Here is a 25,152-nt window from a genome sequence, read left to right as displayed (position 1 = left end):
ACAAGCCCTCCAGTTTTTGATTGCAGCAACCCACTTGCTTTTTGGGATTCGTACCTGGGGAATCAATCACGATAATCAACGTGTCAAGGGATAGCTTTAGATTTTATCTGTGTTAAGTCTGATTAATTTAATTTTTTTTTAATTTTAGATTGTAGTTTAATTTTGAACTTTTAATAATGGTAGTATAGTATTATTGTTTAATTTACTCTCACATTTTCATAGTCTTTCCATGATCTTCCATACCAATTCGTGATTTTTATCTTATAATTTTTATGGTTAATAACGTATTTATAACTATTGTTTGTAACATTATAAATAAGGGGATAAATTATATTAAAGTATAAAGGGAAAAGGCTCAAATATGTTATTGAATTTTTAGAAAAGGCTCATTTATGTCATTCGTTAAAAGTTTGGCTCATCTATGCCATTACCGTTTAAGAAAAGTCTCATTTATGCCATTATTTTTTAACAGTAATTTTGCAAAATGTGTTAAAGTTTTCATTATCTGTTTTATGAACATGTTTGTGGCTTAAATAGTTTTTCACTAAATGAGTCAGTAGGTTACCTTAAAAAAAAAACCACTCAAAGTAATTCTCAATGTAATTTTGTTGTTTTGGTACTTTGTCAACCATTTTTTCCAAGCATATATGTGCCTTTAAAGCTAATTATTTGTCAATAGGTTTTTCAATAGTTGACAAACTGCAAAGAACACAAATAACTTATCAATCAAAGGGGCCATATGACACAGCTGCACACTAGCATGGTAATATGGCATGAATGAGCCTTTTCTTAAACGATAATGACATAGATGAATCAAACTTTTAGCAAATGACATAAATGAGCCTTTTCTGAAAGTTTAATGCCATATTTGAGCCTTTTCTGAAAATTTAATGGCATATTTGAGCCTTTTCCAAGTATAAAAGTGGTGCGATGATTTTGAAGAAAATCAAATCGTCACGCCATGATTGAAATATCATTATAACGAACATAAGTTTTACCATAATATGTAAATATTTGGCAGAGTCGGTTTAACTTTGCATGCATTTTTTCGAAAGATTTTACAGGTAATCACGACATGTGGCGTTTAAGATAAGTATTGTATGCATGCTTGGCAATACTTGTCAAACCAACAATAAACTACTTAAGTGTGAAGTCATAGTGTAACTTTTGGGTCGTTTTGTTTGAAGATAAATTGTATTAATTGTTAGGATCGTAAATAATTAGGTGTTAGATGGAAGCTAGCAAAACAAACTTTGATAGATTATGAGTAAGAAAATAAATAAAAAATATACCATAAGATATAAAGATTTGACATGGTTCAGCCATCCGATCTACATTAACAAAGAAGATGAACAATCCACAATATATATAAATACGATAGTACAAAATATAGAGAGAATTAACTTCAACCAATTCACTCGGAATATTAGGAGGTTCACACAAGTGATAACGTATTATTTGTGTCCCACAAATTCTGTCCCCTAACCAAAACTCTCAAAATCCCTACATTATGAATGTTGATTAAGTTAGCAATAACAAACCTCTATTTATAAATTAGTCCTAAACATTTTCCTATAAGAAAAGGACTAGCTAATCCTAAACATTTTTCTAAAAGAAAAACATATTTATGGTAAGAAACTTGGGCAATTAATATCCAATATTAATTTGCTAATGTTGAGACTAATTGTTTTGAAATTAGTTATTCTGATATTATTTCTTAGTAAATGTTTGATTCGTTATACTAAAAATAATACTATATGCATTATAAACTTGTTAAGAATAAATTATTTGTTTATAATAATGTAAAAGTGGTATATTTATCATTTTAGGTGTTTTTATTTAGAAATAAGTTATTTCATAATTATTCTTATATATATTGGAGCAACTATATATTGCTCGTTGATTGATTCCCATTTCCCCAGCTACGGATTCCAAAGAGCAAATAACAAAAACTCCAGCATTTGTTGTGAATAATCTAAACTATTGAACGTTAATAGTTTGTTTATTTTTTTAACGTTAATTTTGTTCATAATTTATGTTTAGTCTTCATGAAAGAGAAGATGAGAAGAAGAAGAGTGCTCCTGTCCACGTTATTACAGCTAAATTAAGAATCTATTTTTAAATTTTTTAAAATTATATCATTTATCATCGATAACGAACATTTCAAGAAAATAAATGTTATACAGTACCCATAAAATTATGATGCAATAAATCTCTCGATTCCGAAAAAGAAAACTAAGAGCGAATCAAAACTATATCAATATATTATTATAAATATTATAAATATAAAGAGAAACTAGCTAGTATTTTATTTGAAAAAATAAAAATAACTTTATATCTAAATTTTAAACGATAAAGTGACTATTTTAAGTTTTTTTTTTAAATTTATTTCTTGCTAGCGTATTATGTGCATTATTCTTGAGAAGTGGCGCCTTGCAGATATTGTTTGGAACTTGAAAGATTTATAACGTATGATAAAATGTCTTTATTTACATGAAAAAGTGGAAGTGACCTAACTTTTTCGAAAAAAATATACTATGAAAATGTGAGGATTTAGTAATAATCAGGATCCCTTTAATGATTTTTTTAAATCATAAATTGTACTATCTTCTTTCGATATGAGTATATGAAATATTTAGTTCGATTAGCAACATACTGCAACGTATATTCTTAGTTAATGATCAGAGGGATTTAATATATTATGTTATAATAAATTTATAAATTTAGTCAATATAATAATGAGTAAGAGGGTCAAATAGACAAATAAAACAAAGTACAAGAGTTTTCCAAGTTAATTATTTCATCTTAATTTTATTTATGAATAGCTTAAATCTTATTAAACTATTAAACATGACATTACTTATATAGTACTTAGGCCTAATATAATACTTAATATATGCGCAGCTCATTTTAAATTAAATCTGCATATCAATAAAATAATATTAGTGGATAGGCTTTGCGGTTCCAGTAACAGACAGCCACACCAATTTCCAAGAAAAGAACGTACTTAATTTTTTATATTTATATCGAGTTTGATTAATTCAAATTTGAATTAAAAAATCTCATATTAGAAGGTAAAACTCTTTCCAACAACGACAATTTCATACTCAAAAAAATTCAAATCAAAAACTTTTTAATCTTAGTCAAAAATAAAAAAATACTTATCGTTCAACCAGAATTGTAACGATTGTACTCTTCTTTATTTCGGCACAAACGGAGTACTGCACTATGACAAATTTCTTGTGCTTGACAAGTGGACTTCATACATGACAAGTGGACTCTAATAGGTTTTCCCTATGGAGGAAGTAACAAATAACAAAGCCACAAAGGGGTATCCATTATCCTATCCAAATTAAAAATATTAAAGTTCGTTATTGTTTTTTTAGTAAGATTGTATATGTTACGAGTTACTTTACGGGATCATGCGAACATTTATCTCAATCTTACTAGATAGGTGAATTCTTATAGTTCATTCTAATTTTTTATCTGTATAAATTTTTCTCGACTTTTAAGGACTTAGTGTAGATATGTACAAGAGTTTTAATAGAGTACAAATAAAAAATACATAATACAATATCGACATAGCTTTTACTTGAGAACGAAAAAGGTAGATGTTAATGTTGAGTAACTGTTATCTCGCACTTTAAATAACCTGAAACAAATCTACACCAATAAAGGTGTAGGTAAAATAGTATCGATACATCATACGTACTGAATATGCATCACAAATAGACTTGAATTAGCTTCACGTAAAATATCACAAAAATCAACAAAAAATCACAAATTTATATTGAAAAAGAAATAATTAAAATTTAAAAGGATGAAAACTCTTATACCTTGATAATGTCCAAATTTACATTTGAAATCAACAAATAATGTCTGATATTTTAAAAATTAATTTTTATTTTTACTTAGTTTTTTAACATAAAAAAGAAAACAAATTATTGTTGTGTTATAAAGTACACAATTCAATCTTCTCATCTTATTAGTACTATTTGTTTACTACATTAACAAATACCCAATTTATTATCTGACATATTCTGTGAAACAGTATTTATTTTTTTTGGCATAAAAAAGTGCGTCTTTCTTGATTGGAAGCCGCTATTGATGAAAGAGCACTGTTGCAATATTTTCTTTTGGCTTTTACGGCCTTTTAAAAAAAAATTATCATCCGACTTTTTATTTAATATTCGATATTTGTATTTGAAAAGTAGAATTTCAATTGAAAGAAAGAAAAATTTATTAAGAATTTTTTTATACTCGAAATTTAAATTCAAAAAAGAACAATTCTATAACTGCACCACATTTCTTAATAATAGCTTTGATGATTTTCTGCTTAAAAAGATAAGCAATTCACGTATCTTCCTCCAAATTCACCTTAATTTAGTGGTTTAGATATTTAAATTCACCTTTATAGTTTCAAGACAAATTTTATGTAATATATTTTTATTTTTTTAAATTTATTTATCAAAAGTTCTAAATTCGAAAAGCTATATGTGATTTTGTTATGGCAATACATGTGGAAAATATAAGTGAATCGTGGGCTACTAAAAGCCACAAACATGAATTATTATTTAAATCGCAATTACCTCCTCATGTTTTGACCAAATACCATATGATTTTTCATCATATTGTTAGTGTGACGTATAAAGTACATAATAATCTTATGGATAAAACATAAAATTATTTTATATATTTTATATTTGGTTAAAGACATTGGACAGTTATAAAATTATTTATTTTATTATTTATATCTTATTTTATATATTAGTGAAATAATTTATTCAAAAATAATTAATTTGAAATAACTTATTTCCAACCAAATAACCTCTTTAAAACCTTAAGCCATAAACAGTGTAGTTCTGTGAAAGACGCATAAGTCATCTCCAATTCAACACTACTTATATCAAATTTTATTTTGATGTAAAATTTACTAATATTTTTGAACTTTAACCCAATACTATTTTAGTGTGTGAACGGTATCACACTATCAGACTAAATTTTATTATTATTTGTATTATATACTTTTGAGAATATAAATTTAAAAATATTAATAATATAATATTAAAAAATATATAAAAACACTTTTTTTAGTATAAAATTTGACATAGTGAAGGCGATCTACGCTAAAATAATGTTAATATTTTTTTAGTGTAAATATGATTGTTATGAATTGGAGATGTCTAGTCAAATGAACCGATAAGAAACATCTAAAAAAATAATAATTGAAAATACAAAGTGAAGTGTGAAAGTAGAAGTAAAGGGGCTTTTAGTATGCAGGCCCAAAATCTTCTTGAGCTGATTCTAAGCCCAACTTTGGAGCTAGATTCATAACAAAGTTTTTTTTTTTTTAAAAAAAAAAAACATAAAGAGTTGCATACATATAGTAAAATTGGACCATTATTAGTACAACATGAAGAGATGAATTGAATTAGACATAATTAGTTGTGGTATATATGGACAGAGTTTGTTACAATTCGAGTCTATATTCCAGTCGAGATATAGTATTTGAAACCACGAGTTATTTCAAGCTAATCCTTGGCATAAATATCAAAGCATAACATAAAGAAACTAAGCGGTAAATGAAATACATAACTGAATAATAGAGTTTAGAAAATTCACGAAACTATATTTCTACTGTCTGAAATAAGCCTTTGCTAGTTCAATTGAAAACATCAGTCTGTCGGGACATGACACCCAGCTACCTCAAAACCAAAGACAACATGAAGGAAAGTCTAGTGATCGAAATTAATGGAGTCCCTAAATGAGGAAGGCTCACCAAGTACTACCTTGAACGGTCCGTACCATTTGAATATGAATTTGGCCAGAAAGAACCGGAGCCTAGAGTTCAACTTAAGCACAAGATCTTCAAAACTGAATTCACTCTTTTCTATCTACCATCATGGTACGTCTTTTTAAACACCTTTTAATTTACCCAAATATTAAAAATTATTTTAACTTTAAACGGTTCAAATAAGTCAATCCAAACAAACTGTTATGCCTATTTAACATTATATTGTAATGTTGTGCAATCCAAACCGAGAAAGCTTCATAAAATTATTAAAACATGATTATTTGAACAATACCAAAGTTTGACATAATAATTATTTGTAGTTGTATGAGCAACAATGCCTAGTGGTGCTCAACATTAGATTCAGAAATTGTTGGTCCTTTGAGTAGTTCACCAAAAAGTTCTGTTGGATCATAGTATACCTCTACATCCTCTGCTCTTAGTGATTCATCAACCTGTCAACATTTAGAAACAACTTAGTTTGATTCATAAGTCAAATGTTCAAGATCAATTTTGTCGGTTTTTAAATTTTTTAAACCAAATAAAAAAATAATCGTCAGTTTGGTTTGGTTTGAATTTTTTGATATTTTCGGTTTGTAAGTAAAAGTTTGTTGATGGCATACACATCTCAATAGAGACAGACATCTAGTACATGAAAAATTCACAGGTCCCTATTTAATCTTCCGTTATTAAATATCAAATCGAAGGATAAGATTGTGCCACGTGTCCCTATTTAGTCTTTCATTATTAAATATCAAATCGAAGGATAAGATTGTGCCACGTGTCCCTATTTAGTCTTTCATTATTAAATATCAAATCGAAGGATAAGATTGTGCCACGTGTCCCTATTTAGTCTTTCATTATTAAATATCAAATCGAAGGATAAGATTGTGCCACGTGTCCCTATTTAGTCTTTCATTATTAAATATCAAATCGAAGGATAAGATTGTGCCACGTGTCCCTAATTAGTCTTTCGTTAGAGTGAAGGACATATATGCTCTAGTTTTTGGACGGCATGGACACTAATGTTCCAAAAGTATAACGAAGAGTATCTGTATACTATTTATGATAAATATATAAGAGGGATAGAGAGAGAGACCTTCAATATACCAAGGCCATAGAATTGGACCATCTGGCCAGTAGGGGCATGTCCTTTAAATGGACCTTCAAAGAAACCCCAATGCCTAAATTTGTATGTAACAACTGGTGGCCCTGTATATACATTGATCACTTCCCAAGCAAATCCTCTTGGAAAAGCTGATCTAAAAGCATTGTGAGATGATTCAAAGGTCTCTTTATCTGCTTTGTAATATTTGAATTCATCTGGCATTGAACTCTTCAATAGCGCATTGTAGCTTCCCACTTTTAATGTCTCTTCGGCTGACAATCCATCTCTTCCTGTCTCGTTACCAAAATAAAGTGAAATCGATATAAACTAAGAAAGAAAAATATTTTTGTAAAAAAATTAAAAATTTATTTGTGTGTTTAATATGTAAACCAAATACTATATTATTTTAAGAATGATTATATATATAGGGGAAAATGACAAATATACCCCGAACTATCGTAAATGGTATGCAAATACCATCCGTCATACTTTTGGGACATTGGTGCCCCTGTCGTTCAAAAACTAGAGCATATATGCCCTTTATACTAACGGACATACACGTGTCATAATCTTATCCACCGACCCAATATTTATTAAATATCGGATCGACGGATAAGATTGCGCCACATGTCTATATTTAGTCTTCTGTTAGAGTGAAGGGCATATATGCTCTAGTTTTTGAACGGTTGGGGTATCAATATCCTAAAAGTATGAAAGAGGGTATCTGCAATATGATTAAATATATATATGGTGATGTGAAGACATTTCATTTAGAATTTTTTTTTTTATCATATGCTTTAATGAAGAAATAATTATTTATATCTTAATTATTTGAAATATCAACTATTTAAAATCAGTTATTTTTAATAACTACGACTACTAAACTTAACCAAAAGAAGTAATTGTCAACAAAATAGAAACATGCAAAGTAGTATTGTCTTCAAGTACTATCAATCACTATCGAAGTGATCATTAAATGAATATCTTAATGGTTTTTAAGATATATATGAGTTTTGGATCGTTGAATTTTATCAAGAGCAAATAAGTAGGTACAACAAAAGAAAAAAATATTCTCTTAATGAAATATTTTATAAATATTTTTATTTTCTTGCTGAAATATTTTGTACATCGATCTTACCATTTACAAAGAGCTTGAATTTTTCAGGATTAATTGTCCTAAAGTCTTTTATGCGAGTCTTGTGTGAAAGTTCCATTTCCCATGATTTTATAGCATTTTGTACTGTTTCTTCAAGAGATCCTTCTGGCCAAACCTGATTTCATAATCATAAAACCAAACAAAACATATTGTATTTACAAGAAAGATGATAAGTATTAGTACTACTTTAATTATGTAGTATTGTTTGAATTTTAAGAGGTAAAGGATTATTTGACACAAGATGTAAAATAGTCTGAATGGACTATAAATCACAATACTTAACAATTCAAAATAATAATAAGACATCTAAATATTTATTTGACTTTCGAAATCTAAAAAGTATCACGAAAAGAATACATATATAAACCTTGGTCCTTCCTTGTTCAAAGAGCTTATTAACACTTTCATAGCTTGGAGGATCACCATGTCTCCACTGGATGGTTCCTGCAGCAGCAGCTTGATCTTCATGCAAGAATAGCCTATACTTATCACTTACAACTTTAATTGTTTCCTTCTCACCAGCCATATTTCAACTACTTCAAGTTTTAATACTTTTCTCTCTAAAAGTTTATGATTTTGTGAATTCCACTTTGTGTGGCAATGCCTTTTTATAGATGAAAGCATTAATGAAGTTTTTAGTTCAGGTTTGAAACTTGAAAAATATTAGATAGACTTATAATTAATAGATGTGATATAGTAAAATTATTATTTTTCCTGTTAAATGTGTCAAATCAAACACGAAAAAATAAGATGGACGGATGGAGCACCATACCAGTAAATAGGGGGAGGAAATATATGACAAATAATTGAATGAGAAGTTCTTGAGCGTTGATAATAAATTTTCAAACAGATTTTAATAATTTATCTTCAAATATATGTTATATCATGAAATTTGATTAGATTTTGAAAATCTTCAAAGATTTTCAAGTTCCTATCAGTTTTTAGCAGAAATTTCATTTCCTCATACGACTTCAATTTTATTTTTTATAAAAGTAAAATGCATCTCCAAACATAAATCTTTTTAATACATTATATTTATTTATGTGTCTTATCTATCAATATCAAAATAAATAATTGACAAACTTTATGATATTTATACTTACAAAAACATTTAATATTATGGGGAAAATGGAAAAAAAATAATTACTTATATCTTGATTTATAAATTAATAAATAAAATCGTATTATCTTTACAAATATTTTTTCAACGATTGAAAAATCATTATTTTTGTGGTAGAAAATAAAATTCTTTGACTACAAAAGAAATACAAAAAGAGAACCTTTGAAGTATGGAGTAGGGTTAAATGAAAATTAAATACATGATGGGGTCAAATTATAGTAAGTTGGCGTTTGCACGTCTCACTTGTCATCAAACTTTTATTGCAACATTTAAGAAATCTTAAAATTGTCAATAATGACAGAAAAGTAAAAGGATACTTACCTAACATACATAAAAAAGGGCCTACATGATGCCTACGATAAATGCATTCATATGAATTATGACACGTTGGGAGTAAATGAAGAAAAGCTTTGACATCTCTGATAACTCAGCATCAGCAAAAAAAAAATTACTTTTTACTGTCTCAATTTATGTGATAACATTGTTTAATAAGTATGGACTAAAATAAATTATAGATATTTATATGACTATAAATTATCTAATTAAACATACAATTTGTCATGTAAGCATGACAATGAAAGACCTTAACTATGCCTGCTAAAGAAGGCATTGTATGGTTTGAGACAAGCTGCTGGTGCATACACCTTATAATAGAAAAGGAGAATCTAGTTATAAACTTTATATGTAGATACAAATTTATCAACACCTGCTCCTACTAGTCTATGATACAACAAGATAAAAGTAAATCTTGTACACTGTTTTCCTAAACTTTTGGAGAAATCATATAAATGACATTACCAGAGAATTCTCATCCTTGAGTTCTATATTACATAAACAGACCACCAGAACGAGATCCAACTATTGGGTCAATTCCATGGCGGCTTTCATCAACAAGAGCTAAAGTTAACATTTCTGTGCAGAATTGATCATCCGGTTTGAACCACAACGCCTGTTTGGGAAATGGAACAACAGTCTCAATATTGATTTGTGCAAAACTCTTATGTAAACACTATCAGACCAAATAGCGTATTTACACATTTTGAATTGGAAACTCACCTTGTGATAGTATGTAATAGCTGCTGTGTAATTATTCTGCACAATTGCAACAACATATCAGAGCCAAGTTTGTAACTTCGGACACCATATACAATCAGAGAAATTTCTCTTTTTTTGGAGATTTATTACCTGGAGATGATAAGTGTATGCAAGACCAGCATAAGTACTTAGACTTCTTGTAGACAATGCAAGGGCTCTCTCATAATATGCGATTGCCTCATTGTACCTCCTGAAAGAAAGTTTTGCTTAATCTTACTTACAGCTAAAATGTTTACAAACTTACCTTCAAAGGTGAATCCGAGATTTAAATTGTTGGGTTTAGCCTTTAAAGTGCTTAACACTGAACTCATTCTACTTTTGAAATTATGGGTTCAAAGGGTAATATGCATTAAAATTTTGTTTATTGCATATATCTATCAATGTTCGGTATCAAAATATTGGGTTAAGCTGAACCAATTAATTCCCTACAGAATGACCATTGGCCATATAATCAATAACCTAAGGACTAAAAAGTTCTCTCAAGTGATTCAAAGCATCTTCCGTATATTAACTCCATTGCATGTTTTTTTTTTCAAAGAAAAGAAAGTACTAATCACACAGCTGGTAAAGCTGTTCTGCTTTCTCCAGCTGGTAAACTCATTAGCACATTAACCTAAACAAATATGTGATAAATCTTCTTAACATTTAAAGAACTTTTTGAAATACGAACCTCATCGAAGAATACTATGATAGCAAACCAGAGGACATGTAACCTCGTTATCTATGTTGTTTTTTGGATCTAATGAGAAGGAAAACAAATGGCCACCAAACTACAACTTGTACGTTACAAAACTAATATTAGCATAAGTCACTTACTTTAATTTTCTGAGGGCATGAGCAAGATTGATTACTGTTGATTCCCACATCTCACTTAAGGAAGATGGAATGTGAGACAATGTTTTCTCAAACCACCGCACTGCTTTCTTATACCTGACAGAGTTCGAAGAGAAAAATAAATAAAGTTTTGGTACAACGGATAAGATTATAACAAGAGAAAAATCATCAGAATTTTTCGTACTAAGGGGCAAGATACTCAAGTATAGTAGGTTGAACTAGACTTCAGAACAATATATCCATAACTTTCAAAATGTAAACTGTTTGAGATTAACACAGAAAATACATGTTTTATCACTTCTAGAGGATAAATGAGAGAAATGTTACGCAACTAAATCATAAATGTCGCAAATTCACAAGAGTAAAGACCCTTACTCCTTCATATGATAAGCAACAACTCCAAGTTCATTATATACAAGTGGATCTGAGGGGCATATTGACTTTGCCTGCATAAAAAACTGAAGGGAAACATTATCAGCGCTATTATTCGGGGGAACTCCAGACAATTGTCCGTAGACTTCAGGGTGAACAACCAGCACGAGCACGCATACTTTTGCAGACTCAGAGAAGAGAATATTTTTTCTCACAACCTAAGCATAACCAAGAGTTGAACATAGGAAACCACAGACAATGTATAATCACCTGCTCAGCCAGTTTAAAGCTATGAGTACGCATATATTCCATTCCAATGTACAAAGTAGGCAAATGGTACCTGGAAAAAAGAAAATTAAGGATTCAACCTGTCAAGGAAAATGTACACCCTTATAAGTTATAAGAGGGACTGCAAGATAGGAAGTTACTCTAGTGGGCCAAAGTACAAAAATTATCTCCATTACAAAAAATCCGCCTTTGTTTTGTGTTTGTTCCTTCTTTTTTCTGAGTTGAGTTGAGTTCAATTCATCTAAGAACTCAATCCTTCTTTTTGATTATTTGTGTCCCAATTCATACTTTGAGACTTTGTAATTGGTTGGTATTATGTTTTGGGACCTGTTGACATAGTTCAGGTTGAGACCCACAGGGCTCGGGGTCGTATCAGACAAATTTGCAGCTTGCCAGTGGCTGAAATCTGGTGACCAGATCTGGAGTGAGCCATGATTGCGAGGGGTACAGCGACATGATATTGTTGAGATATGTATGCATGATCTATTGTGACAGCTTGTCTGACATCCTACACTGCCATGTGGCTTGTAATAAACCTCATCTAGACGACTAGTCAACTATTAGTTTTAGGGACATTTTTCGGCCAAAAATAACGTTGAGGGCATTGTTGGTCCAGTAGGGGTGAGGAGGGCATGTTTTAGCCAAATTCAATAGGTTAGAGGAATTTTTTGGCCCTTTTTCGTTCAACTTAGTATAGATGAAAGAACTAGCACAAATAAAAGTTCAAGTCTATCAGAAAATTTGAAAATACTAGGTCTGTCACAGCTAGGAGAAGACAAAATTATCAAGCAAAAATAGGATTTACCCAGGAAACAATCTAGCAGCAGTGCGGTAAGCTGACATTGCCTGGTCTCCTTCTTCTTGAGCTGCATAAGCATTCCCATATCCAATCCAAGCTGAAGCAAATGTTCCATCTAAGCTTGTTGCCTTACTGCCAAATATAAAAAATCAGAATACAAAATAAGACCCTCAACAACTGAATGTGCATGAATTATTTGTAAGCTACCTTAGAATATCCAAAGAACCAGAAATATGAGATAGCACTTAGCTCTCAAAGCTTAAGCACTTACACGATTGCTAAGATTATCCATTTTATCAGGTAAAATTAAATTGATAAGAGTAATTCATTCAGGAAAACATATCATTTAATATCTTCAATGGAAGGACCAGTCTTCACTTCAGTGACGGAGCAGTAAAGTAGAAAATCACCACCCAAAGGATACATTTTATTTGACATGGGAAATCAGAGATCACAAAAATCTTAGAAGAATTTCATATGATCCAGTCAAACTTTCGGTAGAAATTTACTTTTAATATCACTACCCACCACTCAGATTCTTACGTAGACTTTTTTTTTGATGAGGTAATATGCTACTAAAGAAAAAGGAAAACTACCAAGATGGTACAGGATACAAAAGACTAGAACTATAGTAACATGTACCAGTAGTGTTGCATAAGACAAAGAGGGCAGAAAAACATATTCCATATTCCAAACCTTGAAGAGAATGTTTGGCCAGAAATATTGTCGTACAAAGAAGTTCCACGAGAGAGAAAGATGGGTAGAATTACAAACTCTCTTCTTCACGACATGATGACAAATATTTTTACCTAAAATAACGGCGTGCTTGGTCATATTTCTTGATACAATAGTAGTAGCAACCAACCGCAAACCATGACAGAGCCCTGAATAAACAACATGGTCTAGTGAGGCAATCATATAATAGTAGTTTTCACCACAAATAATGGACATAGAAAAGGAATAAAACTTATCATCAATCCAAACAAATTGACGCGCCATCTTTCCAAGTCCACCTTATGCTAATTTATCCACCAATAGGCTAGAGCCTATTCTTTTGAAATGATGCAAAACATAAATTCAATGCCACATCGCATACATTTAAGACTTTGAATTGTTATCTACTAAACTGACACCTACCTATGGAGATTCCTCTCTGCTAGTTATCTACTCAACTGACACCGGTACTTTTGCCTGTGGAAGAGAGCAGTATCCCGTGGAATATAGATCTATATGCAAGCTGGCTCGAAAACCACCTTCTAAAAGATACTAAAGTTGGGTGTGAGTACTAGAATAGGCAAGTTTTTGAACCAGGGTATATCATGCTGTCATTATTTGGTTTTCCTTTTTCTATTCCTAAACTATGTTATCTTTTTCTTTTACCATTCTTTTGAATAATATTGTTTAATATGTTACATGAAAAGAACAAGTGATATTAGATTGGTTGTGAACTTAGAAATTATCACTTGATTGACATATCAGAAATTCAGAATAGCAAAATTTGTTTGAAATCCCAACTCGATCCCCCACCCTCTCTTGTAGTCTTGTTTGTTGCCATGTCTATCGAAATGAATGATCAGGGTAACATATAGGTTAAATGTCAACAAGAAAAGAGACCTTTGCATGAATAATCACTCTTAACTCTATTGACCTTGAAAAGAACTCAACTCCCAGCAAAAGGCTATGAGTAGAATCACATTTTTCTTGATTAATAAGAATTTTTCATACTTTAGGTTTATTCAGAAATGAAAATCTTCATGCAATAGTTATGCCTTGTGAACGAATATGCAGCAATATATTTTTCAAAACTCAAGCCCTGCCCACTCACTTTTGAGGATAATCCTTCACTAAATTGCAAGCCATAAGATACAGCTCATTGGAATGTCCCAACTCCATTGCTGCTGCTAAGTGCACCAGGGTACACTTGAGGTGGAACGGATCCTTTTCAAGCAATCTGAATTTTATCATGTACCAAAGTATAAGAGGAAAAGGAAACAGTTGCCAAATTTCAAGTAGTGATGTAAAGTAGGTACCGAAATACAGGTGCTCAGTATACAATAAGATCAAGCAAAAGCATAAAAAGACATAAACTCCTTTCTGGTGGGTTACCAACTTACTCAGATGTTAGTTCAAAGCATTTCTGATATTCACCGCACTGATGATAGTACTCAGCTTTGCAGGCCAAAAGATCAGTGTTGGATTTAAGCGTACACAAAACAGATTTGTCCGACAGCTTTGTATTAGGTCCACTCTGTTCCAGCTCTCTAAATTTAGCCTCCACCACATTTTCTTTATCATACTGAGAAGCACGGGAAAAGGAAAAAATTATTCCATTGAGGAGTAAATGGATACGCAAAACATAAAATTAAACTTATTCTATGCAAATGATAAAACATTTCAACATTTCTGTGAAAATTCAAGTACAGCTTCTGTCTATTTATCAACATAAAGTACCAAATTCAATATTCTATTTTTCAACTGAGTGAAACTTAAAAGTTAAGCGTTTATGATAGATAAAGAAGACCATATGGAATACAATGTAGTCTTATAAGAAGTGATTACCTTCTTTATCAAACAAGAATAGAATGAAGAGAGCCACCCATCTTCAGGACCAAATTGCAAACATGAGAGCAGGGTTTTCTCTGAAATTCACTAGCAACTGGATTGGTCAATTTCTCATAATAATTCCTTTAACAAAGATAACATTAACACAATAATACTATCATCTAAAAAATTTAGCAGTTTTCAATAATAGTATCAACAATAAATAGCATTATAAAAGGTAAAAGCAGGAAAAATGCCAAAATTCATCAAGATTTTAAGTGCAAAACACAATTAAAGAGCAGGCCTTGGTAAATAAAGGTGCAAAAGGAAAAAATGAAAAATATAAATGTGATCTGAAAATATAAATATAACACGAGTAATACTTATAGGATCAAGGAATTTGAGAAGCTACAGTTAAGTGCATATTTAACATATCGATTGTTCCAAAAACTATTTAAAATTTCTGATTCTAATGCTAAGAAGGGGTTTGGTTTTCTAATTTAGGCTTAGTGGCTACTTCCCTACTAAATTTCTAACTTTATATTTCTAATGACACACAAATTTATATAACATTTCTTAATCAATTAATATACCACTTTGCCAGGGGGGTTTACAAGTATTCTCCAGTTATATATATTATTTAATTCCACTCCCTACAAGATCGAGCTTATAGGCGATGAAGAGGATCCCTTATTCTTGTAGCCTATATAGATACTGCCTAAGCAACATAAGCAGCCAACTGCCCCTGCACAGCTTTAGAGTTTGAGCATATTACGGGCCTTTAACAGCACTGAACAGTGAACAATAATAGAATGTTATATTAAAAGAAAGAGAATGTGCATTACTTATAAGAACACACACCAAGGATTTTTGGAGTACAATCAACTCGGTCTCCCTCCAAAAGTACTTGCATTGTTTTAAGACATTTTGATTCTATAAACTAGCTTGTACTATTTCATAGTTCCAAGAAGAAAAAAGATCCACTTTGACCAGCAAAGTTTCTCACCTTCATCACAAGTGAGCATGTGATTCTCTATCAGACATTCCAATGCCTGAAAATGATAAAATGAGCATAGATAAATTTCATAAGAATGTCACGGAATTGAAAGCATGAAGGACCTATGATGCTTCTACGATTAGGAAAAACATGAATAAGATAACCAAGTATTTTCCAGAATTTTACCAATATAAATGTGGCCACTAATACAGTAATTGCGAAGATTAATTCCTTAGCCATACCAAAGGAGGAGAAAAAAGCTAAACAAGAAACCAAGAGACATACTAACCAACCCCTAGATAAAGACTTCCATCAATTACAGAAGAAAGACTAGAATAGCAAAACTTACATACCTCATAACACAAAGGATCAGCCTTGATAGCAGCTTTATACCTAAGAAAGTGTCATGGAGTTATAACAAGTCAGCTCCTTCCAATGATATAACTGAATTTTAACCGCTAGACCAATATTGAGAAGTAAGGAAAGACAGCTCAGCACATGATGGAACTGTAATTCCTTAACATCAGATTCAATGATATCTCTTGCAATACAGTTAACTTGAGACTGAATACATCTCTTTATCAGATAGGATCCTCAAGATTCATTTTCTAACCTAATTCTATGCACAAAAAAGCAAGGAATGAGAGGTAAGAAGATGAAGAAAAAAGACGAGGATAATTTGTTCCTACAGTTATATTAAGGGGAACCAATAATTTCTTTATTGTATTAAAAAACAACAAATGAAAGAGACAAAACGAGGGAAAGGATGGGGTCTGTAAACAAAAGGTTCATCCGTATGATAGGATATAGTCAAAAGTTAATTACTTCGACATCAATAATTAAAATAATTAGCTCTTTCTGAATGTTATTATTCTTTTGAGTTTAAGAAACTACCAGAAATCAGATGCAAGGAATTTAAATACTCTAACCCACTTTTATCACTTTTTTGAGAAGAAAAAAGAAGAGATAGAATGTGGTTTAGAGTATTTACCACTTTTATCTCAAAGAACCAAAATAACACTGTTAAACTTCTTCATTCCTTGCTTATTTGATTTGCTAAGACGTACTATGTTCGAATTAAATGTGGAAAGTCATTTTGCCTCACTTCCTATACTTACTATCATTTCTTCTCCCTCATAACTAGTCTGAAAACATGATTACCAGCCAAACAGAAAACTAGAGCACCGAGCAATCTCCCCCCTGTCACACAAGAAATTCAGACCAAACCTACAACAACAACATACCTAGTGAAATCACACAAGTGGGATTTGGGGAGGGTAGAGTGTATGCAGACCTTACCCCTACCTTGTGGAGGTACAAAGGTTGTAAAGACCAAATCTGTAATCCAAAATTATATCAATGAACATCAGTGTCTTATATCCAAACTATCACTAACCATAGTCGAGCCTGTGCACGATTCTCCAACGCTTCATAAGCCTTGCCCCTCAAAAAGCATATTGCTGATAAAATCTGTCAAAGATTTACATAGAGCATTTTGATTCTGTGGAAACGTAGGGACTCATAACAGATTCCACCGGAAATCCCCACTAAGTCAGGGAGAAAGGAGAAACTTACATTTATTTCACGATCTTCACCATCCTTGTCTAAGTACATGCTGTTGCACTCTCTTGTATCAGTAATATTTCCATATTCATCCACTTTAGCATCACCCAGCATTAGAAGACATTGATCCCACTCCTTCAGCTCTTCCTAAAAATACAGAAATTACTTGTATGTTAGTGTAGGGATAAGTGCAAGATTATGATGACCTCTTGTTTTGGAGAATGCCTAATTAGTCTTGATCCAACTAGCATTTATAGTTAATCCCATTTATTTAGGGATTGAGGCTTCGTTGATTGATTGATTCATAATAAGACCCTAGTTTATGGGACAGATACTACAGATTGTAACCTAACCATAATCATACTTAAGGGCGTGACATGTTGATAACTGAAAGAGGAAAGACGGCAACCTACATTCAAATGGTAGCACCTTGCCCAATGTAGGCAGCCATGTTATCAATAGCAAAAAGTGAAAAGAAGCGCAAATGTCTGACTTTAAGCACTACACGCAAATAAAGCATGGGATTCTAATTAACAAAAAAATAAAAATATGTAGTAGTTCAAGAATAATAACTATAAACACAAATAACAATTACATAAATCATTTTCAAAATTACAATTAGGTGAAATATTTATTATTTAGCCCTCTCTTTAAGACAGTTGGACTCTGAGACACACGCCTTAACACCTTTGTGTTTGCACTGAAGCGCCGCCCAAGCAAGGTGAAGCACTAAACCTTTTTGCACGTAGTTTCATGGCTTATGAATGCGTCAAGCAGGCATTCAATGACAGTAGAAGGTTAGTGGGGCTTGTCAGGCTGGAAATACTATCACGTACTATGTTGTTGAGTTAATTTTTTAGTGTTCTGCAGTGCTGCAACTGTAACACTTCAAGTTAGGGAAGACAAACAAAGAAGAATAGAACCAGAATCTGATCCACTTATCTTTTTTATTAGAATTGCTAGTTTTCTTTATATTCTCATTGAATAAAGCAAATTTACAGGGTTTCAAGAGCGTGGTAGCTCGATCCTAGATAGAGTGGCGAAGCTGTGAACTAATGGATTAGGTGAAAAGGGGAGGTGGGGATCACCTCTAACAAGTGTATGCTTTCAAGTGTAGATTTTTTTTTCGAGTGTAGATTTTCACTCTCAACTTTCACCATTTAAGGAAAAAGACTGGTTTGATTCCACGGTGTGCTTCTTTCATCTCCTCAATCAACATTTGGTGCACAGAAAGTAGAAAGAGGTTTGAGGTTATAGTATAGATAGGGGGTGAAAGTCCAAAACATTACTTGGGATGGGAAAAAGTAGCTTATGCAAAAAAGAAACAGAGTTTTATCAAGCCTTCACATTTTCAAGCAACCTCACTGATATATGATCGAATCATCTTAAATATATTAACAAGCATCTGGCAAATGATGTCAACCCCTGAAATTTAACACCTGAATCAAGTTTCAAGCATCTAGAAACATATGAAGTTTTACATAATAGGGTCCAACGCACTGCTCGATAACAGCTTAAAATACAATTCTTTGTGTAGTATTTGTGTCCCATTTACTAGTGATAACTAAAGCACAACCATACTAGAGGCTGAACCTACTTTGCTGAATCACCACTTCTAAAGTTAAAGCACAACAAGTAGCCTGTATAACTCAATTAATATTTAAGGAGCACCACTAAACATGTTGAATCCCCAATAACACCATATAAACAAGTACCAAAAAACAGTTCTTTGGGTAGTTTTTGCCCCATTTTGCTACTAGAGCCTAAACCTACTTTTGTTAATTACCACTTAACATAAAATTACAATGCATAAGTAACCTTTTATTCAATTAACACATAAACATGAAGATCCCAGATAACCTTATTTATAAAAGTGCAAAAAGACACAATCTTGGAACAAAATGGAGGCAATTAGACCTCGACATGACCCGAATTAGCTTGGAACAGATAAACAATCAAGTATTCAATTACTTGTATAGTAAAAAGGGCATACAAGGCACTTGGCGGCGAGGTATCGGAAGCGGAGGTCACGAAGGACGATTTGAGAAGCATTAAGAAGGTGAAAAGCCCGGCGATAGTGTCGACCAAGATACAAAGCTTGTGCTTGCATGTATATATCAGCTGGGTCAGAAGTAATTGCAGCTACTTTATCAGCAAAGAAGATAGCTGATGAATACAAATGTTTACTCACACAATCCCTCACCACACCTCTTAGCCTCTCAATTTCTTCTTCCCTCATTGTTTGTACACCAATTTCTCTTTGATTGTTCAAGTTTGAATTCAAAATTGAGAGTTTTGGGAATCAGATTTGGGCAGAAGAGAAGAGCGGGAGGTTATTGTTTGTGAAAAAAATGGAGGCGGGTTTTAGACGGGTTTTTGAAAAACATAAGCTAAAACTCAAAGGCAATTGTATCAACCTATTTGTTCGATAAACATAGTATAATTCGTTAATCTAACTAATAAGATATTTGTTGGTTTGATATAAGTTTAATGTTTTATTAGTCGTTATTTTATAGGTTAATCAATAAGTACTAAGGTATAGATGAAGCAAATCAATGTTAGTATCTATTTATATATATTGATTTGCTAATCGAACTAATGAAATATCCGTTAATTCGATATAGATTTAATATTTTGTTAGTGGTTGTTTAATTGGCTAATCAATAAGGTATAGTTGAAACAAATTAATGTACTTAATCTATTATTTTTTTTACATCTATTCTTTTTAAAAATCGTATTTATGCAAATTCAATGACGGAATCATAATTTTCACTAATAAAATTAGAAATATAAAAAGTAAACCTACAAAAAGGTTATCCGATGCTTATAACGAGCTCAACTAAATCTAAATTCATATAAACAAGTTTCACACGATAAAGTATTCGCTAACAAAGTCGACTCGTAATAGAAGATTGTGGCATATATGCAAGGCGAATTGGTTCATTTGAGCACAAACCGAGCTTCCAACAGTTTGGGAATACGAAAATGGAGAAAGTGAAAAAGGTATCATCTTTCAGTCTCTCCTCTCTGCTTCGCCAGCAAAAAGATGCTAAAATCGCCCTTCAGCTCTTCCTTAATCCTAATCCCAGCCATGGAAGCAACAAAACTACTAAACCCTTTCGTTATTCTCCACTCTGCTATGATCTCATCATCTGCAAGCTCGGCAGAGCCAAACTCTTTCAAGAAATGGAAAAAATCATCGATAAATTAAGACACGACACTCGAGTTTCTCTCAACGAAGTTGTTTTCTGCAATGTTATCTCTTTCTATGGAAGAGCACATTTACCTGAAAAGGCTCTTCATATGTATAATGAAATACCCTCTTTTCGCTGCTATAGAAGTATAAAGTCTGTCAATAGCTTGTTGAATGCACTTTTAGCTTGTAAAGAATACAGCAAGATTCGTGAAATGTTAAACAACTTTGAAAATTACGCAACCCCAGATGTTTGTACGTTTAATATACTGATGAATGTAAGTTGTTTGTGTGGTGATTTGGATAGTGCACGGGAGGTGTTTGATGAAATGCGTAAGAGAGGAATTCAGCCAAATGTGGTGACTTTCGGGACGTTGATTAATGGGCTTTGCATGAATCGAGAGTTAGACGAGGCGTTTAGGATGAAAAAGATTATGGAGAGAGATTTTAAGTTGAAGCCTAATGCTTTCGTGTATGTTGCGTTGATTAAAGGACTTTGTAAGGTTGATGATTTGGATGCGGCAGTTAAGATGAAGGAGGAGATGTTGAGAAAGAAAGTGGAATTGGATTCAGCTGTGTATTCTACTTTGATTAGTGCATATTTTAGGATTGGTCGAAGGGATGAAGTTTATGGTTTGTTGACGGAGATGGAAAAGAATGGATGCAAATGTGATACAGTTACTTTCAATGCATTAATGCATGGTTATTGTCAGGAGAAAGACTTTGATTCTGCATTTAAGGTTCTGGATGAGATGGAAGGGAAGGGGTGTAAACCTGATGTAATTAGTTGCAATGTGATAATTCGGGGCCTTTGTGATGACGGGAAATTAAGAGAAGCTAGTGAACTCTTGGATGATATGCCAAGACGAAGGTGTAAACCCGATGTGGTTAGTTATAGGATATATCTTGACGGGCTCTGTAAAGCGAAGCAGTTTAAGGAAGCTGCAGTTATTTTACATGAGATGGTTTTCAAAGGATATATTCCTCGTGATACAAGTTTGTGTAAGTTATTTGACGGGCTAATTCAAGAAGGAGATAGAGAATCATTACTGAGAGCTCTGGATAACATGGCCTCTGTAAATTGTATTAGTAAAGAAGTGTGGGAAATGGTCATTTCCATGATGTGCCAACAAGATAACTTGTCTAGCGCATCTGCTCTTGTAGGAATGCTAACGAAGGACGGAGTAAACAAATTCTCCTTGTAATGGTTAAACACACCTTCTAGATGTGCTCACATACTTAACTCCCAAGTTCATTGGTCAGTCTGGTTCAAATCACGGATTTCTTGCAGAAAAAATCCTCGACGGGACTTCAAATGTGTGGATTTGCTGATCTATGAGTGACACCCCTAAGGTACTCAGGGTCCAAACATCTTTGACTTATAACAATGCTTAAGCTTACTTTTTTCGCTCATAAACATGTTGTCTGCCTTCCTTCTCTCCATAAATTTGTATCATGTCTGTAAGGTATTTTTAGAATGTACTCTCACCGGCTGCGGAACTTGTTTCTATGTTTTTAGCCCATATCTCGATAGAAAATGCTGTAATGGTCTCTGTTAAATAAGCTTTGCTGGTCTCTATCCGTCTTAACCATGTTGTCCTATGCAATCTAAAGTTCATTATTTGTGATCTGTTACCAACTGTGGTATACATAATTTTGTCCCCTTTGTGCTGTTGTTGCACAGGAAGGACAATAAAACTTGGTCCAGATGTTCTAGATTGAGGTTCTTGTAACTCTTTTACGTTTTGATTCAATTTGTAGGCGAATTACTCAGAGTATAAATCAGTAATGCCAAATGTTGTGAAAGCTATAACTCTGATTCTTGTGAAGCAAAGATGCAATGAGATGGGAACAGGGTGATTTCAATTGATTACACTCTTTAGTTTTTAAAACACTTTTCTTTAGCCGAGGGTTTGTCGGAAACAACCTTCTACCTCATACAATATAGGAATAAAGTATGAGTACACTCTACCCATATCCCACCTGTATGATCACAATGAGTATGTTGTTGATGTAGGAACTAAAAAATGGCTATTTGTGAATATTATCTTGACTTATTAGGGGAGGTGCTTATTAATGCCGAATTTACACTGTGCATTTAAGTATTAGACTATTAGTACGTCATTGACTTTGTTTGGTTATTATAACTCGACCTTTGCCTACCTCTGTCCCTTTTCATTTGTCTTCTCTTCCAAATTGTACTGTTCAAAACAACTTAGTTTTTCTCTAAAAGTTTGACCAAACACCTCAACAACAACAACATATTCAGTGAAATTTAACTAAGTTGGATCTAGGGAGGATAGAATGTACATAGACCTTATTATCACCTCGTGGAGGTAGAAAGACTGTTTTCAAAAGACTCTCGGCTCAAGTGCATATCAAAACAGTATTTTAACTATTGATGTGTAAGTTCAAATGTAAATTAGGTAAATTTCTACTTCCTCTTGATGAATGTACTTTGTTGGTAATCAGTCAGAGTCAATCTCTGTCAAAGCAGCATGAACTCAAATTATTTTAGCCTCTAATAGTGGAAAAGATAAAGTTGATTATCACTAAAAAGCCAAAAATGAAGCACGATGTTTGCGTGCACACAACAAGTCACTCTAGATAATATATGACATTTGTAATTTTCTACTGTAGTACTATTAATTGAATCGTTACATGTTTCTTTGTAGTGGGGATATCTGCAATAATCACATTGCGAAAAACCTTCCTTTGTCCACAACCTAGATATCACTCAAAATCTATAGACTATAACACACTGAATCCGTTTTGGACCTGATTTGAACTTGCCGACGTTATAAAAAACAAGAAGAAAAGCCGGCAGCTTAGTTCATCCATACCTACCGAAGTTCCACGAGGCATTATTTCTAACTTAGGCATATGAAAAACAATAAAAAAAATCCTTTTATCATGTCAACTAACTTTGACACTTATACTATTCTTCCCTTCCTATAAATTCCTCTACTTTCATTCATTCAACAAAGTGTCCATTTTCCTCCCAATTTCTCTCATTGTATTGCTAAATGGCTCGTCGCGATATGATAATTTTCGTTACTTTAATTATCCTGCTGGTCTGTTATCCATCGAGTTTCGAAGCAAGAAGGTTGTTGAATAAAGGCACCGTCATCCCGTCTTCTTCCCCAAGTAAAAAAGGTGTTGTTCATGCAGGGCAACAACATGAGTTTGGTGGTGTCAATGTTGATCAATCAGTTCCAAGCCCTGGGATTGGCAATTAGCATTATGTACCCCATATATATATATCCCACAATTTTGAAATCATATCCTTATTCCTAGATATAGGCTCATTGAAATAATGTAATTTGTATCATTGTATGTATAACTAATAGTTTATCAATGCATAGAAAGATTACAAAAGGGTTTTAGTCTAACTTGCCTCATTTTGGGGGTTTCATTAAAAGATTAAAGTTATATACAATGACACTGTAAAACTTTAATTTGCTACACGATCAGTATAGTTTAGTTTATTATAGCCGGTGTGTTAAATTATTATTTTTACCAAGTTGCCCCAATTAATTAATGTTTATAATACAAGTTTACATGTAATTTTACAAAAGTAGTTTTTTTTTTCTGAATTCACTCTTCCTTGTTATTGGTTTGAAAATAAAGAAAGGTCTTTCAAATTTGAACTCGATCGACTTATCCTTGAGTACTAGAACTGACAATTTCAGTTCATATTTATAAATCAGCTCAACTATTATATATTTATGAGTTGAATTACTTATATTTTAATGGGATAAATATGAGTTTCGGTGTATTTTTAATCTAGAAAAATAAATATGAGTATCCATACAAGGATCTAGAGGATTGCCAGAGTGTTCATCCTGGTATTACGAAAATAAAAAGTCATATTATCTGAGTTGAGTGTTCAGTTAATTTAGTACCTAACTGATCCAGATGTTAGAAATTAAGGTGTGTATTTAATTGATTAAGGCAGAATCAACAGTATTGAGATTTGTTTAAAAGAATGTCAACTAGCACTCTCATCATATAATTGACTTGTCATATACTTTTTGTAGTTTATTGTCCTTTAATTTTTGTTATTATGTCCGGTTTCTTATAATATTTTGATTATCGTATTATTTTAAAGAGATTCGATCTAAAACTCTTCTTGTTGTAGTTATTGTTCTGCTACTATTTCTTGTTTTTGTTACTATTTTTTATTTCTTCTACTTATGTTACTTCTTTTTTCTAGACTGATTTTTCTTGAACTGATGATCTATATATCGGAAATAACATTCATACATCTTAGTTAGATATAAGGTGTAGATACA

The 25,152-nt window shown here is 32.2% G+C and overlaps 3 protein-coding genes across 3 annotated transcripts; 1 reads left to right on the top strand and 2 right to left on the bottom strand.

The window, feature by feature from the left end:
• Positions 1 to 6,014: 6,014 nt before the first annotated feature.
• Positions 6,015 to 8,702, bottom strand: LOC102601649 (pathogen-related protein). The gene is made up of 4 exons (XM_006358874.2): positions 8,423 to 8,702; positions 8,038 to 8,170; positions 6,891 to 7,189; positions 6,015 to 6,246 (listed from the first exon to the last, which is right to left on the bottom strand). The coding sequence occupies exons 1-4, from the start codon at positions 8,579 to 8,581 to the stop codon at positions 6,133 to 6,135; spliced, it is 705 nt and encodes a 234-aa protein (XP_006358936.1). The 5' UTR covers positions 8,582 to 8,702; the 3' UTR covers positions 6,015 to 6,132.
• Positions 8,703 to 9,738: 1,036 nt separating this feature from the next.
• On the bottom strand, positions 9,739 to 20,066 carry LOC102601313 (anaphase-promoting complex subunit 6). Its single transcript, XM_006358873.2, has 16 exons — positions 19,658 to 20,066; positions 17,677 to 17,811; positions 17,498 to 17,571; positions 16,455 to 16,494; positions 16,111 to 16,156; positions 15,123 to 15,202; positions 14,678 to 14,859; positions 14,389 to 14,514; positions 13,373 to 13,447; positions 12,570 to 12,695; positions 11,747 to 11,816; positions 11,480 to 11,562; positions 11,087 to 11,200; positions 10,361 to 10,460; positions 10,232 to 10,267; positions 9,739 to 10,124 (listed from the first exon to the last, which is right to left on the bottom strand). Exons 1-16 carry the CDS (start codon positions 19,901 to 19,903, stop codon positions 10,002 to 10,004), a joined length of 1,656 nt encoding a protein of 551 aa, XP_006358935.1. The 5' UTR covers positions 19,904 to 20,066; the 3' UTR covers positions 9,739 to 10,001.
• A 488-nt stretch (positions 20,067 to 20,554) lies between these two features.
• On the top strand, positions 20,555 to 22,446 carry LOC102600969 (putative pentatricopeptide repeat-containing protein At1g53330). The gene has a single exon (XM_006358872.2). The coding sequence runs from the start codon at positions 20,650 to 20,652 to the stop codon at positions 22,060 to 22,062; it is 1,413 nt and encodes a 470-aa protein (XP_006358934.1). The 5' UTR covers positions 20,555 to 20,649; the 3' UTR covers positions 22,063 to 22,446.
• The last annotated feature ends 2,706 nt before the right edge of the window (positions 22,447 to 25,152 follow it).

Source organism: Solanum tuberosum, unplaced genomic scaffold (genome assembly GCF_000226075.1).
Source record: "Solanum tuberosum cultivar DM 1-3 516 R44 unplaced genomic scaffold, SolTub_3.0 scf00283, whole genome shotgun sequence".
NCBI lineage: Eukaryota > Viridiplantae > Streptophyta > Magnoliopsida > Solanales > Solanaceae > Solanum > Solanum tuberosum.
This window is presented reverse-complemented; position numbering and strand designations above follow the sequence as displayed.